The sequence below is a fragment of the Piliocolobus tephrosceles genome, chromosome 12 (assembly GCF_002776525.5).
Source record: "Piliocolobus tephrosceles isolate RC106 chromosome 12, ASM277652v3, whole genome shotgun sequence".
Lineage (NCBI taxonomy): Eukaryota > Metazoa > Chordata > Mammalia > Primates > Cercopithecidae > Piliocolobus > Piliocolobus tephrosceles.
Window position 1 is genome coordinate 98603028 of NC_045445.1, and position 18224 is coordinate 98621251.

The 18224-nt window shown below is 41.9% G+C and overlaps 1 protein-coding gene across 2 annotated transcripts in view; it reads left to right on the forward strand.

Moving 5' to 3' along the window:
- SHROOM4 (shroom family member 4) overlaps positions 1 to 10617 on the forward strand; it is a 234731-nt gene extending 224114 nt beyond the window's left edge. The window contains exons 8-10 of one of the 2 annotated variants that reach the window (XR_002728284.1): positions 3300 to 3569; positions 4882 to 6146; positions 10115 to 10617. Coding sequence is in view for 1 of the 2 variants with exons in the window: in XM_023198675.1 (XP_023054443.1) it covers positions 3300 to 3569; positions 4882 to 5151 (540 nt within the window). In the remaining variant the exon portion in view is untranslated. Of the gene's footprint in view, positions 1 to 3299; positions 3570 to 4881; positions 7514 to 10114 lie in introns of those variants that run through there. The other variant, XM_023198675.1, reaches the window with a different exon arrangement.
- Positions 10618 to 18224: the final 7607 nt, after the last annotated feature.

An 18224-nucleotide genomic window follows, 5' to 3' on the forward strand; every position in this document is an offset into this window, starting at 1 on the left:
AGAAGAGACTAAAATAAGGACAAATTATAGGCTGGCAAACTTTAGTATTTATTTGCAAGGATAGTCAATTATGTCTTAAAAGTACAAAATAGTTAAGTGGAGATGATGATGATGATGTTGTTCCAAAGCTTTCCTTTCTTTGTCTAAGTACCACTAGTCTGGTTTTCTAATCGAATTCTTGGAATCACTTTCCCCTCCCTGCACTTACCTATTGTATTTCATAAGCAAATAGGGTTGTCATGGCAACCTCAAAGGCTCAATTTACCTCTTTGTGGACATCTGAACTCATAGTAAATTGTTCTTCTGCCCATATTTCTTTTAGGACATGACCCGTAGGAAGGTAAAGGGCCATTTGCAAGAGTCCTTCCTCCAATTTCCCATCTGAAGCAAAATGTCAGGGGAAGAATTGGAAGCACAGTGGTGTTAAAGTTTTATTGATGCAGATGTCTGCTTCCTTGGATTTCATGTTCCCTGAGCAGGGGTACTTCTAGCTTACTCAGGGCTTGGCCTCTACGGGGACAAACCTAATACAAGAAGTCTGACCAGGAAAAGAGAAAGATGATCAGAAATGGCAGAGCACAGAACAACAGAAAGTGAACTCAAGTGATTGTGGGTGGGTTATGACAGTTTTTGTCTCTGAGGAAGAAAGGTGAGGAATGTCACCAATTTGCGATGTCCCAGAAAAAACAACTCAGCTCTGGCTGGATCTGTGATGACTCCACAAGTCTATCTACCATACTTCTCCAGGATTGAGGTTCAGGTTGTAGAGCACAAGTTCCAAAAAATAAAGGGCTCTCTCCACTTTTCTCCTTCCATCTATCCCTGGAGCCTGGGAACTGGGGTGGGAAGGTGATTTTCCAAGTGGATAATTTTCCAGATGGCCCCCAGCCATCCTTTGTCCCCAGCATTGACTTTTATTTGGGAGAGCAGATGGTGGGAATATAACTGGCAGCCTCTTGGCATCTACTTGTGTTGCCTTATTCATATCACTGATCCCCAGTTCCCAGGGGGTTTTGGAATTTTCCCCAGATGCAAACCTATTATACTTCAGACTGAGATCATGGTGATCTCCTGACTTTTGAAGAGTTCTGAAATATGACAACAGGTCTTGGAACCTGGAGGAGGCTTTCTTAGTCTTGGTCACTTTGGACATCTCTAAATAAAGTACTAGAGAGGAATACATTCCAGAAAACTACAAGCCTGTGGTCCCAGTGCTTGGGCTAGAATAAGATTAAAACATACGCTGAAGCATACTCCTGTGTACAAGATACTATTCTAAACACGTGACATGTGTTAGCTTATTTAATTCTCACAACAACTCTATGAGGTAGGTCCTCTTGTTTTCCTAGTTTTTAGATGTGGAAATTGATGTGCAGAGAGGTTGAGTAATTTGCTCAAGGTTGTATATAATACCACTACTTTGCGGCAGAGCAAGAGTTCAAACTCTGGTAGTCTGGCACTGGAGTCTCTGTGCTCTTAATCACAAAGCAATACTGGCTACAGAGGCTATGGCTATGGGCAGCCTAGGACAGGGCCATTCTTGTCATAACCTTGCAGCTAGACGAGTATCTATTAGTTTGGAGTATGTTGTAGAATTAATATAATAATAATAGCATTAGTAAACATGCATTGTGCATTTAAGTGCCAGTCATAATACTAAGTCTTTTACTTATGTGGTTTCATTTAACCATCAGAAAATCTCTGGAGTTGGGGAGGTGTCCACTTTACAGATGAGGAAACACAAGTCTTAGTGGGATTAGGTATCTATCCTAAGGCCATAGTGTTTGGAGGTGGAATTGGAATTCAGATGTCCCTGACTCTAAAACTCCACTGTACTTCCCTGTGACTGTACTCACCTATAGGGGAGACAAGTCAGAAGACACAGACAGCACTTCCCTTAAGAAACTTACAATCAATAGCAGGTGAGGGATCAGACACACACACAGAATAGAAAGTGAGGAACTTCAAGTTACACTATAGGGTTCTAATTCTAAAATACTTAAAAGCGCAGACAAAAAAAGATCACTGAGAGAAGACTTACAGAGGAGGGCTTCCTGTGGGGGAGGGGAGGGGCAGAGCTGTCCCCTGAAGACATTTAGGAATAACCAAAATGGAAAAAGAGATAAAGAGTAGGTGGAACTGCATAAGCTACTCAGGAACACAGAATGAACGTTGTGAACACAGAGGAGAGTGGGGAGCTAATTCTGAAAGGCTCTGAGGAGGGACATTAGAATGGCAAGGTGGGGCCAGACTGAGTAATAAATAATAGCAGCCTAGCTTTTATGCAGCACTTACTATAGGCCAAGCACTTTGCATGCGTAATCTCATTGACCCCTTATTATGACTCAAGGCAGTGGGTAAAGCAATTATCCCCATCCTACAGATAAAGAAAGTGAAGCTGAATAACGTCAAGTTACCCAAAGTCCCACAGCTACGAAGTGGCAAAGCTATAAGTCAAACCCAGTTGTTATAACTCCAGAACTCACAGTCCTACCAAAAGGCCTCAAAAGCCGAGCTAAGGAATCAAAGATCTAGCAAAGTGCCATGAACTTGAGAGGTACTTAAATGGATTGAAGGAGAATGAATGAAGTGATAGGCAAATACCTTAGGGCAAATGCTTTTCCATCCTAGGCTCTCACAAGGACTGTAGCTCCTATTTATGAAATAGTCCCAGGAAGGGACTGGGTACAGAGGCTCACACCTGTGATCTCAGCATTTTGGGAGGCTGAGGGGGGCTGATCACTTGAGGTCAGCCTGGCCAGCATCATGAAACCCCATCTCTACTAAAAATACACACACACACACACACACACACACACACACACACAATTAGCCCCGGCATCCGTGACATGCACTTGTAACCTCAGCTACTTAGAAGGCTGAGACACAAGAATCTCTTGAACCTGGGAGGCAGAGGTTGCAGCGAGCTGAGATGGTGCCACTGCACTCCAGCCTGTGCAACAGCGCGAGACTCCATCTCAAAAAAAAAAAAAAAAAAAAAAAAAGTCCCAGCAAGTATTTATTAAGTTGCATTTGGTAAATGAAACTTAGTGCATGGGTACCACTTACCCAATGCCAAAAAGTTTGGTGGTGACATGGAGATCCCTACCAGATGGATAGAAGGCGCTTGCCCAAAAGACTGGAGTTGCTCATGACTTGCCCAAGTTTCCTTTGTTTCCAGTGACTAGGATAGAGCCCACCATCTGTTCCTTGGATTCCAAAACAGAGGTTACAGGCACAAATCAGTTTCTGTTGATCCCCATTCTCATCCTTTGTCTTCTCCTATTTAATTCCCCTAGATACAGCTTATTGAAAGCATCAGCAGAAAACTTTCTGTCTTGCGGGAGGCCCAGCGAGGGCTGCTAGAGGACATCAATGCCAATTCTGCCCTTGGGGAGGAGGTGGAGGCCAACTTAAAAGCCGTCTGCAAATCCAATGAATTTGAAAAGTACCGCTCGTTTGTTGGGGACCTGGACAAAGTGGTCAACCTGTTGCTGTCACTCTCTGGACGACTGGCCCGGGTGGAGAATGCTCTCAACAGCATCGATTCAGAAGCCAACCAGGAGAAGGTAGAGTTGGGGTCTCTGGGGTGTGGGTAGAGGGAAATGCCATTTATTTCTTCTCAGGGCTCCCTCTTTCAAGTTGGGCTACTATGGGAAACAGTAGAACATAGGGTTAAAAGCGTGTGAGCACTGAGGAGGGGCACAGTGGCTCATGCCTATAATCCCAGCACTTTGGGAAGCCAAAGCAGGCAGGTTGCTTCAGTCCAGGAGTTTGAGACCAACCTGGGCAACTTAGTGAATCCCCATCTCTACTAAAAATACAGAAATTAGCCTGACATGGTGGTGCATGCCTATAATCCCAGCTACTCCAGAGGCTGAGGTGGAAGGCTTGCTTGAGCCTGGGAGGCGGAGGTGCCGTGAGCAAAGATTGTGCCACTGCACTCCAGCCTGGGTGACAGAGCAAGACCCTGTCTCAAAAAAAAAAAAAAAAGAAAGAAAAGAAAAGAAAAGAAAAAACACGAGTGTGAACACTGGCTTTTAAGTGCCCTGAAATTCTTGCCCTACCATTTATTAGCTGTGTGACTGTGGACAACTCACGTAACGTCACTCTGCCTCAATCTCTTCATCTATAAAATGAGGTGAACATACTACCTGCCTTATGGGATTATTGTGAGAATTAAATTAGTTTATGTTAATTACATAAAACAGGGCCTGGGACAGGGTAAACACTGAATCAGTGCTAGCTCCCAGTAGTAGTAGTAGCAGCAGCAGTTTTGCCTCACTCTAGAGTTGGAGGGGGAGGTCTCATCAAGTAGTTGAGATTGGAAAGCTGTCAGTTTCACAGGTTGGGTCACTATGCATATGCTCCTGAAACAAAAGTGCCTCACCTTTCCCTATACAAGTGGCTCTGGATATACCTTTGAATGCACAACAAGAGGCACATATCCACATACATATACATACATACATGGACACATATACTCACATATATCCACTCACACAGACACACACACCATACAGAAAGTACCTCCACAGTGACAGTTGTTCACCAGATGAAAGGGACACAGGCTGGCTTTGTCAGAGCCTTCCTGTACCCCAAACCCAGTGGTGGTCCCTACATTGAAGACAGCCTTAAAGGGATGGAAAGAGGTGATTTCACACCCCCTATCCAGAATTGTTTTCATGTTTACCCTCCTGCTACAGGAAACAAAGGCTTTTGCATGGAGGTGGACTTCAGGGCAGAAAATCTAGGACTGACTAATTAGCAGAATGTATAGCCGCTTTGTGGCAGCATCTCTGGTGGAGTACTGCTAGGCAGCACTGTTGGACAGATGTCTGGTAATTGGGAGAGCCCTTAATTGGTCCTCTGCTTCCCCAGTTGGTGCTGATAGAGAAGAAGCAGCAGCTGACGGGGCAGTTGGCAGATGCCAAGGAGCTGAAGGAGCACGTGGACCGCCGGGAGAAGTTGGTGTTTGGCATGGTCTCCCGCTACCTGCCTCAGGACCAGCTCCAAGATTACCAGCACTTTGTCAAGATGAAATCTGCTCTCATCATTGAACAGCGAGAGCTGGAGGAGAAGATCAAGCTCGGGGAAGAGCAGCTCAAATGTCTCAGGGAGAGTCTACTCCTGGGGCCCAGCAATTTCTAATTCTACCAGCACTCTGCCACAGCATCCCTGCCCAGCCACAGTGGGAAGTGCTTTCAATCTTTGTTAGCAGTTTCTCAGCAAGTAGATAGCAATTAGCAGTTTGTTCCAGCCCTCTACCCTGGATGTCTCTCACTGCCCCTTCCCTAGCAGTGGTCCTAACCAGCTAGGAGACCCTGGGGAAGCCACAAGCTTCTACCCAAGGGAGCTGCAGCAAGGTGTGATCTTACAACCACACTCTCCTTCCCACAGTTGCCAAGGGCAAGTACTTGCTGCACAGAGAACCAAGGAAGTGCCTTCATTCTGCTTTGTACTAGGACACCAAAGACACCAAGTGCTTATCACCCACCCATATCATCAACAGCCTCTAAAGGCTCAAAGGGAAGCTGCCTTGCAGCTCTACTCTGCCCCAGGTCTTGTGGCCCAGCCATTTCTCACAGAGAGCTGGCTGCCTTGAGGGCATTCACTTGGCACCAGTTTTAGGGCCTCACCCAAGTTTTGCAGGGGAAAGCACAGAGGGAGGAATTACACTGAAAAAACGAAAGCAAAGGTTGAGTGCCCTCAGGTGCTCCTTAGGAAGGAACCAGTTTTAAATCAACTCTACCCTTACCTTTCCCAGCAGCAAGTTCAGGGGAAGAGGCCTAGTCTTAGCCCTGGCTAATGTGACCCTCTTCCTGTCCTAAGACTTTGGTCCTACCACCTCTTGTTTCATCTTTCCTTTATATTGCTGGGGTTAGCCCAGGTGCCTACCCCAGGGCTTCACCATATGGGCCATTAATAGCTCTGCTAAAACTGACTTCTAGATATAGGTTTCATTACTGGGGGAGGGGGTTCTTATTGTTATATTTTAAATGGCCTTTTGATTTTATTTATTTTTATGTTTTGATTATTTTTTTTCTTTTTTAACTAATAAGGCGAGAAGAGGGGAGTTGGAAAGGGAAAAGTTAGCCCAGAAGGAAAGCATTTTCTGCAGATCAGCCTGAATCCACCGTGGCTAGGTAAGCAAGTGCCAAGGCATTGAATTGCTCCCACCATAGCTACCAATGTCTAGGAAGGAGTTCTCCCCTTGAACTCAGAGCCTCCCTACTGTGGCCTGGTCTTGTGCTTCCTTTAAAGTCTAAGTGACTGTGAGTTTAGCATTCCCCAGCAGGGTTCAAGTTTTTCTTACTGATTTCTTTTTGAAACCAAAGAAATCTCCTGAAACGGAGAAAGATTCAGCCATTTCTCTACCATCTCCAAGCTATGGGATGAGTAGAGGTGAGCTCAGGAGAAACTCCTCTAACCATTGCTTTCTCAGCCTGTGACCTGGCTCAAGGGAACCAAAACCCAAGGTAGCTGGGAGCTCCAGCCAGAGCCAGCTCCCCAGAGCAACTGATGACCCAGCCAGGATCTTAGGCATACAAACAACTAAAACTGCTGCTGTTGCCAAGGCCCTGACACCAGTAGCTAGTTTCTCTGCTGGAAAAGCAGCCCTCAGGTGGATGATAGCAAGAAGGGGGTTATGGCCAAATGCCGCCCTGTTATCCAGCTCAGCTTCCTGTTCCTCACTAACTGGGGCCAATCCTTGGTATCACACAACCCAGCCAAGGCCTGGCATCTCTTCTAGTTACTGCTGAGTTCCTCAGGGTCCTTGAAGGTCAACTGTAGCAGCAGGGATGTCTCATTCAACCAAAGAATTTGCCAAGGAACTTTTGCTGCTGTTACAAATACTTGTCATTAGCTTCCATTTCCTCTTCATTGTGTTTGAAAACAATGGGAGAATCTTGGCCAGCAGGGTGTCCTGGGGTGGGGGGTGGGGTAAGCCTTTCTGTGGAGCCCTGGGTTTGCTCTTAGTACTGCTGCCAGAAACACTGTTAGAATGGCAACCCTGCCATTCTCCCCTCCAGTGGAAGATTCTACTGTATTCAGGAAGGCTGGTGGCTTGCAAGGGCGAGGCTTACACAAGCCAGCCAAGATTGAGAAGGTAGGGGAGTGCTTTCAATGGAGGCCATAGTTGTCATCTTTTCTTCTGAGCAGGCTCTAGGACAAAGAATGAGCAAATTGAGATGTCCTCTATTGGGAGGATGAGGCCGATATGTTTCATCATTCTCAGATTTGTTGGCTAGAACACCTTTTTGGGAATATGGGCCTAGGGAAAAGAATGGTCACTTACCTGGACACTATGGCCGTAGTCTGAGTTTTTCTAGTCAGCATGTGATTGGTTGCACCTTAAGTTTATGACACCAAAAATACTATTAACTCCAGGCTGGATGCGGTGGCTCACGCCTGTAATCCCAGCACTTTGGGAGGCTGAGGCAGGTGGATCACCTGAGGTCAGGAGTTCAAGACCCGCCTGGCCAACATGGTGAAACCTTGTCTCTACTAAAAATACAAAAATAAGCCAGGCATGCTGGCAGGCATCTGTAATCCCAGCTACTCGAGAGGCTGAGGCAGGAGAATCTCTTGAACCCGGGAGGTAGAGGTTGCAGTGAGCCGAGATCGTGCCATTGCACTCCAGCCTGGGGGACAAGAGTGAGACTTCGTCTCAAAAAAAAAAAAAAACAAAAACAAACAAACAAAAAACTATTAACTCTATTATTTTTGTTCTTAATTCCATCTCAGATTACTTTCTAGAGTTGGAATCAGAACACAAGGATGCTCATTTTCACATGGAGGGAAAGTTGCCAAAGCCCTTAAAAAATAACCCCAAAAGTATACCTTGCAGTGAAGCTTGGTAGATAAAGGTGAACTGCTAAACAGACACTGGCGTGCCACATCCTGCCAGGGCAATCTCATTGTGTGTGATAGTGCTGCAAAGCTGCCAGTATTACTTGAAATGCAGTGTCTCTCCCCTTTTCTCAGTTCCTGGACTCAGCCCTCCTCCATGGCCTGCTGGTGAGTAGCAGTTTGGAAGGCAGGCCAAGGGAGGTCCCCAAAGACAGTTATTGGTCTTGACTTCTGCTCTTTCCTTTCAAATACTTATATAGGTCCCATGGGTAACAGGCAAGCATGATGGTTGATAGATAGAGAAGTCAGTGCATGAGTTACTATCACATGTCCCCGCAACCCCTCCTGCCACCTCCCAGGGCTCTGGATAATTGAATCTCCCTGAGTCCCACAGCTGGAGACTCAGCCAGGATATAGTCGTAAATGCCCAAGTAGAATCTGACAGAATAAGACAGAGACACTGAAAATAAAGCCCTAGAAAGGAAGAAATTGGAAGCAGAGAAAAGGAGAGGTGAAAAGTTAAAAAGCCTCTTTCAAGGTTAGGTTCAGGTTCTGTTTTCCATTTAACCTCGTGTGCCAAAAAGCTGCCCAGGCACACCAGAGCCACATCCTGAACCCAACCCTCCCTGACAGTGCTGCTCTGCCACTAGCAGGCCCCAGATGGAGGAACCTGGGCCCATTTCTGGCCACTTGCACCCATTTGGAGCTTGGTGACTCCCACTGTCTTTGCCAGAGGAGTTTTCTATGCCAATAATATTTCTGCAACAGCATATTATATTATTTGAACATTAGTAGATCTTTCTGGGGGGGGTGGGGCAGGGGGCAGTTTCTATAGATGAAGAACCAATGTTGGTTGTACAGCTGTTGGGGGTCATCTATCCCATGTGAAGCTATTCTTTTTCCAAATCTTATTGTTTCTGCATTTGTGTCCTCCACCACTCCCTTCTTGGCTGACATAGATATGCCTGCCAGATTGTCATCAAGGGTCATATTTCAATAAAAGGTGCTAAGGACAAAAAAATATATATCCTGTGTTTTGACTCAGGTGATGGAAGTCTAAAGATTCTGCTGGAAAATACTGGAAAGGAATTTGGTCACCTATCCATAGTCCTTCACAGATAAACATATGACCAGACCGTTACCCACATCCCTAAACCATTTCCCTGGCCTCTGAGGGATGGTATTGATGCTGTACCATTCATCATCACCAATTAAGTAGCAGGATCTGCCATAGCCTTTTCAGGGGACCAGCTTTTAGACATCTATTTCAAGAGCATCCTGAGTAGAGGGCACAGAGTTCAAGCCATTGGATATTTCTGTTGTTTTATCACAGTATTGAAGCATGGTATTTTTCTACTTAGAAGGACCTCAGGATCACAGCTCTGCCCTTTAGCTTACGGATATATTTCTTCCTCTCTGGTTACTCAGTGACAACATCACAACCAGTCTAACCCCATGTTTAGAATGCAGAAAAAGTCAACAATGGGTGTAATCTCAGGTATAGACCTAAGCAGTATACAGAGTCCAGTTCTGGAGTCTAGCCTGATCGAAGGTAAGCCATGTTCTTTCTAGACTTCTTCCAATCTTGAATTCTGTCTAGTAGTTTCATCTTACTTCTAGCTGATAGTCCAATCTCACACCTTCACGCTTGGCTCCCTGGAAAGCAAGGGCCTTGCTGATCTGCTCTCCAAGGCAACCTCAAAGATTAGACTCAAATATATTCCAGGTAGCAACTCTGACATTGAAGAGCTTTCTTTTTTCCTGATCCATATTCTGTTCACATTCCAACTATCCTCCTTCTACTCAAGATATCCAGTGTGGTAGAGTAGAAAGAGTCCAGCTTTGGCATTAGAATGAACTGTGTTCAAATCCTGGTTCTGCCACTTATCCAATGAACCTGGGCTACTAGCTCAACTTCTGAGGTCATTTTCTTATCTGTAAAATGGGAACAGTATTATCTTGCTTGCAGAGTTATTGTAACTTGAAAATAATAAATAAAAGCCACTAACAATCCAAGAAGTTATTAGGCAGAATCCCAGGCCCACCCCAAACCCAGTGATAGCAGTCTGAATTTTAACTAGACTTCCAGGAGATTCATGAACATATTAGAGCATGGGAAGTACTGACTCGTTGAAAACATATTCGGTACGTGGTAACCATTATTATAGTCCTGATCTACTCGATTCATTTTCTCTTTATCCCAGGCGTATTCTTGCTCTTCTCATGTTGCTCTACTCGATTCATTTTCTCCTTATCCCAGGCGTATTCTTGCTCTTCTCATGTTGCTCACAACTACCTACCTGGATGAATTCAGGAAAGTTGCAGGATACAAGGTTAAAACACGAGATCAAATGAACAGTCCTAAAATGTTATTAAGAAAACAGTTCTGGCCAGCCGCGGTGGCTCATGCCTGAAATTCCAGCACTTTGGGAGGCTAAGGCAGGTGGATCACGAGGTCAGGAGATCGAGACCATCCTGGCTAACACGATGAAACCCTACCTCTACTAAAAATACAAAAACTTAGCCAGGCGTGGTGGCACGCACCTGTCTGTAGTCCCAGCTACTCAGGAGGCTGAGGCAGGAGAATTGCTTGAACCTGGAAGGCAGAGATTGCAGTGAGCTGAGACCACACCACTGCACTCCAGCCTGGGCAACAGAGCGAGACTCTGTCTCAAAAAAAAAAAAAAAAAAGAAAGGAGGGAAGGAAGGAAGAAAGAAAGAAGGCAAGCAAGCAAGCAGTTCCATTTACAGTAGCATCAAAAAGAAAAAAAAAACTTAGGAATAATTTAACAAAAGAAGTGCAAAACTTTTATACTGAAAACTATGAAACATTGTTGAAAGAGAATAGAGAAGATCAAAATAAATGGAAAGACACTCCATGTTCATGGATTGGAAGACTTAGGATTGTTAAGATGAAATGTGCCCCCAAATTGATCTACAGATTCAATCCAATGCTTATCAGAATTCCAGTGGCTTCCTTGCATAAGTTGACAAACTGATTCTAAAATTCATATGGAATTACAAGGGATCCAGAGCAGTCAAAACAATCTTTAAAAAGAACAGAGTTGGAGGGCTTATACATCCTAACTTCAAAACTTACAGCAAAACTACAGTAATCAAGACAGTGTGGTACAGACACAAGGATAGATGTATAAATGGAATTAAATTGAGAGTCCAAAAATAAGTCCTCATGTATATGGCTAGTCAATTTCAACAAGGGTCCCAAGAGAAATCGAGGAGAGAATAAATAGTTTTTTAACAAATGGTGCTGAGACAACTGGGTATCTACATGGGAAAAAATGAAGTTTTCCTTGAATCACATGCAAGAATCAACTCAAAATGGATCACAGAATGTAAGAGTCAAAATTACAAAATTTTTAGAAGAAAGCATTGTAGTGAGTCTTCCTAATGTTAAGACCATTTGCACCAGTGATACAAGAAATAGAAATAAATTGGAGTAAATCAAAATTAAAAATGTTTGTGCTAAAGATATACCATATTAAAAGAGTGAAAAGATAAGCAACAGAATGGGAGAAAATATTTGCATATCAGATATTTCAAAATACAAAAGGACTCCTACAACTCAATGATGAAGGTAACCAATTAAAAATGGGTTAACAGATTGTAATAGACATTTCTTCAAAGAAAATATGTGTTTTACTATGCTTGGGTTGCTATAACATACTACCATAGACTGACTGGCTTAAATAACAAACATTGATTTCTCACAGTCCTGGAGACTGGGAAATCTGAGATCAAGATGCCAGCAGATTCAATGCCTTGTGAGGGCCCACTTTCTGGTTTGCAGATGGCTACCTTGTGGCTGTGTCCTCAGCAAAGACAGAAAGGGATCTGGTCTCTTCCCCTTCTTATAAGGGCATTATAATTTCATTATGAATGCCTACTCTTGTGACTTCATCTAAACCAATTTACCTCTCAAAGGCCCCACCTCTATATACCATCACATTGGGGATTAGGGCTTCAGCATATGAGTTTGGAGAGGACACAAACATTCAGCTTATAGCAATATGCAACTGGCTAGCAAGCACAGGGAAAGATTCTCAAGCATTACTATTCATTAGGGAAATGCAAATCAGACCACAATGAGATACCACTTCATACCCACTAGAATAGCTATAACCAAAAAGCCAAACAATAACAAGTGTTGGTGAGGAAATGAAGAAATTGGAAAACTCATACATTGCTGATGGGGATGTAAATTGATGCAACCTCATTGAAAAACAGTTTGGCAGTTTCTCCAAACGTTAAACGTAGAATTTCCACATGACTTAGCAATTCCATTCCTAGTTATATACCCAAGAGGACCGAAAACAGGTGTTCCAACAAAAGCATGAACATGAATGTTTAAAGCAGCATTACTGATAATAGCCAAAAAGTGGAAATGACCCAAATGTCCATCTACTGAGGAACAGATAAACAAACTTTGATATATCCATACAGTAGGGTATTATTTAGCCATAAAAATTGGTAAAATACTGATACAGGCAATGTTGATGAACCTTGAAAATATGCTAAGTGAAAGGAGCCAATCACAAAAGACCACATATTATATGACTTAATTTATATGAAATGTCCCAAACAGGCAAATCTATAAAGGTGGAAAGCACATTAGTGGTTGTCAAGGCTGGAGGCTCAGGGACATGGGGTTTCTTTGGGGGATGATGAAAGTATTATAAAATTAGATTGTCATCATGGTTGTCCAACTCTGTGAATGTACTGGAAACCATTGAAGTATACATTTTAAATGGGTGTGCTAAATGGTGTATGAATTATTTCTCAATAAGTGTTTGTTTGTTTTTTTTAAAAAAAGCTATCGATTGTTTCCATCAGTCTCATTCCTCTTGACAAAAATCTGAGTTGATGGTGAGCATGTACTTCATTCCTGACTCCAAAGGGTACAATATTTACACCATTTGAATTTGGGAGTGACTTTACTATTACAACCTTCCCCTTGAAGACCTGGAAGACCCAGCAACATAAGGAGAAAGAGTAGTCTCAGCCTTGTACTAAGACTTCAGTGAAAATAAGAGAGATGGGAGGGACTACTATTGGGAAGGAGGGGCAATCTTTCTAGGCAAATATTGTGGTAGAATGGATAAGAGCTTCAGCTCATTGGGCAAATAAACCAAGTTTTAAATCTTGATTCTACCAATTTACTTTGTCACCTTAATAAGTTACTTGACGCCTCTCAACCTTAATGCCTTCATCTACAGAAGGGGGCTAATAAAAGCCCCACCTCAGAGTGTTACTATGATGATTAAATGAGATAATTCACATGAAGCACTTAAAATAATATCTGCCATGTAGTAAGTATTTGATAAATGTTAGCTGCTAGATTTATTTTTATTGAGGTGAAACTGAAGTAGAACAGTATAAGGAAAAGTAAAGCATCTTCATCTTTGGAGTCAGACAGCTCTGTTAACGTGACCTTGAAAGTCACTTTATTTGTTGAGCCTTAGCAAATAATGAGGATAGTAACCCTTCTGTTATGGAGGCAGTTCTAAGCTTTGACACTGGAACCCACACCATGTAAGTTTTCACACTGGCTCCACCACTTACACATTGTGTAACATTGAGCATGTTTAACTTCCCTATACCTGGATGTCCTCTTCTGTCAAATGGTGGAAACAAAAATACATCCTTGTGTTGATGTGAGGAATTATTGAGTTAATCCATGCAAAGTACTTAGGACAATAAGTACTCAATGAATGTTAACTTTTATTATAAAGCTAAAGTAGGAATCAAATGAAGTCTCTGGTAGAGCTGTTCATATGGTAGGTTCTCTATAGATGATGGTTCCTTTCCTTACCTACCCTGCTGTGTGCACCAGGTCAAGATATTTTTGGACCTGCAGATAAAATGTTTCAGCCTTAGAAGTTCCCCACTGAAGTGAAATTTTCTGGCAAGCTCAATACTACCATCTGATGAGAACAATGTAGTCTGTTGGCTGCTTTCAAGACGACTGTCTATACTCCCAAGAAAATACCCCATTCAGAGCAGTAGAGAAAGAACTGTTTTGCATGTGGACCACTTAAGGTCCAATTTGAGGCTGGTTTAGGCAAAACATCTACTCCTCCTCAAACGTATCTTTAGACTTAAAGTCAACTTAAATGTTATTGAGTTTCCTACCCTGGGTTAAGCACTTTCACGTATCTTTGCTTACACTATTTTTCTATCTAAATGTACGTTTTAAAAGCAGAAATCCTCATTTAATCTTTAAAACAGGTCTGTGATTTTTAAGCACTATTTTATCAAAATTCAGAATCGTGGTAGCATTTTTGCTGTTTGTAAATTAAACCAAATGGATTTTAAGTGCGCAGTGCCATTCATTCATTCAACTAATGTGCCAATAATTTGTTTTGTGCTCCAGAGATTCAGAATAGGACAAGATAGTGAAAGTCCCCACTCTCGTGGGGCTTTTATCCTAATGGAAGAGATAGATAAGTATAAATATACAATTATATAATACTTTATATACAGAAATACACACACAATCACTTTTTACCCTGGTACGGCAATGCAAAACATTCTTCCTTGATTTCCTCAGCTATGTGCAATAGGCTAAACTCATGAATCTCTTTGCTACTACAGTAACTAAAATATTTTTTGCATTAATTTTTGCCAGAGAATAATGTTTCAGTGAACATGAGAGTGTAGATATCTCTTCAAGATGTTGATTTCATTTGCCAGAGGAAGAATCTCTACATCATATGGTCTTTGTATTTTTAATATTTTGAGTAATATACACTCTTTTCCAAAATGGGGTACTAATTTACATTCCCACCAACAATGTACCAGGGTTTCCTTTTCTCCATACCCTCATCAACATTTGTTATCCCTTGTCTTTTTGATAAAAGCCTGCTATTTATGACAAAATGGATGAACCCGGAGGGTATTATGCTAAGTGAAATAAACCAGACACAGAAAGAAAAATACTGCATAATCTCATATGTGGAAGCTAAAAAAGTCAAACACACAGGGGCATGGAGGTGGAAGAAATAAGGATGTTGGTCAAAGCATACAAAGTTGCAGTTACATAAGATGCATAAATCTAGAGATCTCATGTACAGCATAAGTTCTATAGTTAATAATGCTGTATTGTATACTGGAAATTTTCTAAGAGTAGATTTCAGGTGCTCTTACTGCAAAAGAGGGTAATTATGTGAGGAAATGCATATTTAACTTGCATAACTGTAGCAATCATTTCACTATGTATATGGATGTCAAAACATCATTTGTACACGTTAAATACATACAATAAAAGATTTACACCAAAGATATTTTCTCAATAGGATTTGCAATGAGATTTTAAAAAAATTGTCTAGCAAAAGATGACAAACTATCACTGAAGAGGTAGAATTTGAAAGTAGTTTAGACCGAAAGGTTGAATTCCACTGTTGATAGAGAAATCAGTTCATGTCACATGGAAATCTTGCCCATTCTGTGCAACGTTCAAACATGGCCAAAGACTAAGGGGTTCTGGCAAAAACTCCTCTCCTCCTGAGCAGTGTAAACCTTAACAGACCACATTCTGTTTGTAAACTGCTTAAGTTTCTTCAATATGACCCTTCATTCTGGAGTTGCTTACTGCCATTAACAGAGTAAAATAACATGGCTTTGAATTCCCATTTTCCTCCTAGCTACTTCTTTTCTATCTGAAAAGGATAATTAATGGAACTCACCTCCCTGGGTGTTGAGTTGATTCTATTTTTTGCAAAGGAAAAAATCTGGGAAAAGGCCATGGGTGAAAAATCTTTCCAGCTTGAAAATGCATTAGATTAAATGTGAATAAGTCAAAGTGCTGAAAAAATAACAATTTGTTCCCTGATTTCTCCTCATTTTTAAATTTGATAAAGATGAAAAAGCAGACCAACCTCAGCAGATACAATAAATGATAACTTATAATTGAGAGGAAACTCTTATTTGGACTAAATTTAAACAGCTACTGTTTAGAAGTCTCATAAATGACTATATATTTAAGCACCTTTTACAAATATGGAACCTTTAATTTTCTTTTAGAAAAGTGGGCAGTGCTAAGAGTGAGGAGAGGCATATAGAAAAGAGTAATGAGATTGTGGATAAATTAGATAATACTATGCATTTAGAACATACTTTTGGTCACTTTCTCACAGGCTGGTAGATATTTTGTTCTATCAAATAAGCCTGTCATAAAACTCAGACCATTACTAAAACCTTTTATTAAAAAAAATCCAGCTTTGACAAAAGATAACCCAAACCACATCTGTTACTGGAACAATCTCTGAGTGAGAAAAACCATGTGTCTCTGGGAGCTTGCTGGAATGGCACTCAAAACCCTTAGACCTGGACGCAGCTCTGCCCTCCTCACTCTGTGACCTCATGCTCTTTTATCAGTTCTGTAAAGAGGATATTTTGGTGGTTATTAAACTGAAGAACAAACACCTTGCCTAGCTGCATAACACCATGCTCCAAACTTCACCTCCAAGTTGCACACTGGCCCACCTCCTTCTCATTGGCTTGGCTGTCCAGAGGATGTAGTCCTGATTCCTGCATATAAGGCCCTTCATGTTCTGTCTCCTGTGTGCTTCTCCAGCTACGACCCCTGACACCTTCTCACAGTCATCCTTAGCTCTAGCTGGTTCTGCAAACGTGTCATGCAGTCTCATCCCTCTATGCACTCACAAAGGCTGGTGGTCCCTCTGCCTGAAAATCCACCGCCCCACTCCCTGAGTTCTATTTAGCCAATTCCAGCGGATCCTTTGGTGTCAACTCAGATTTCACCTCCTTCAGAAACATCCTGTTGATATACTAATAACAGTGTATAGTATTCGGATATGATCATTGTTTATACTTTCTGTCTCTCCCTTTAGGCTGTGGGCTTCTTGAGGGCAGAAACTAATTTATACCGCTAACACTTAGCACAGTGCCCCAAGCTCATAGTAAACACTTCAGAAATACAGGGTAGTAACAATTCATGGAGGCTTTGCTGTAGGCTTCATATTTCTGGTGATATCTTACACTGGCTTATCCTCCTCAATACAATTATTAAATGTTGGACTTTCTTAAAACTTGGTCCTAGGCCCCTCTTCTCTTCTTGCTGTATGCTCTTGCCCAACCCTCTCTCTTTCTTAATTATACATATCCATGGTTAGTTTATCTCCTATATAAAGCTGGCCCCCCATTTTATATCTCCAGTTCATATTTTTTCTTAGCTCCAAAACTTTATATCTGTTTGGTTGGCTCAATGACACCCCAAAACCCAAATATTCATGTATCCAAAATTAAACATTTGATTTTCCCCTCCCAAACCTGGTTCCCTCTAGTGTTCTTTATATCTTAGTGATTAATACTCCTCTCCAACCAACTAGGAAAGCTAGAAGTCTTAGAGTAATCCCAGCCATCCTCCTCTTTCTCACCCCTTCCATATAGAATTGATCACCAAGTCCTATCAATTTTGTCTCCTAAATATGTCTCAAATCTATTCACTTATTTTTCCACAACTATTATCCTCTGAACTACATCATTAGCCTAACTATTCTTCTTATCCCATTTCTTGCTTTCTGTAGACTGTTGTTCATGCCAAAACTCAAATATGATTATATCACCCCGTCTCCTGTTTAGGTCATTTTAATAGGTTTCAAAGCCCTTTCCACTGCCTATGAGGCTGTGCATGCCCATCTATGCCTAATGATGTATCAACATCGGCTTCAACCTCATTATCTGGGCAAACCTGCTTTTCAGATTCATTTATAGCTTTGGCTTTGATATTTAAAGACTGAATAGCCAAATATCTTCTTCAGCATTGAATTACTTCGCTTTTGCTGCAGCAGCCAATGACCCTCCGTTTTCAGTGGTTTGCAACAACAAACATTTTCTTTTCATCTCACATGAAGGCTAATGGCTAGCTACAACTTTGCTGGCCTTGGCTGGATTCAGGTAGCATCATGAATCTTCTAATTCAGGGACTGAAGATGAAAGAACTGCCACTCTCTTGGGCACATGTTTCTACTTTTGGAAATCAAAAGCTCAAGAGAGACAGAGCCAAACCATGAGAGGATATTTAAATGGCTGCTCTTATGTAGGGTATATCATGCCCATTGTATTAGTTTTCTATTGCAACATTACCACAAACTCAGTAGCTTACAGCAACACATATTTATTACCTAACAGTTTCTGTGGGTCAGAAGTCTGGGCATGACTTAACTGTGTCCTCTACTTAACAGTTTCACAAAGCTGCAGTCCTGGTGTCAACCAGGCTGCAATCTCATCTGAAGGCTTGACTGTGGAAGAATCCACTTCCAAGCTCACTCATATTGTTGGCAGATACATTTTCTTGTGACTGTAGAGCTGAGGGCACTGCTTTCTGACTA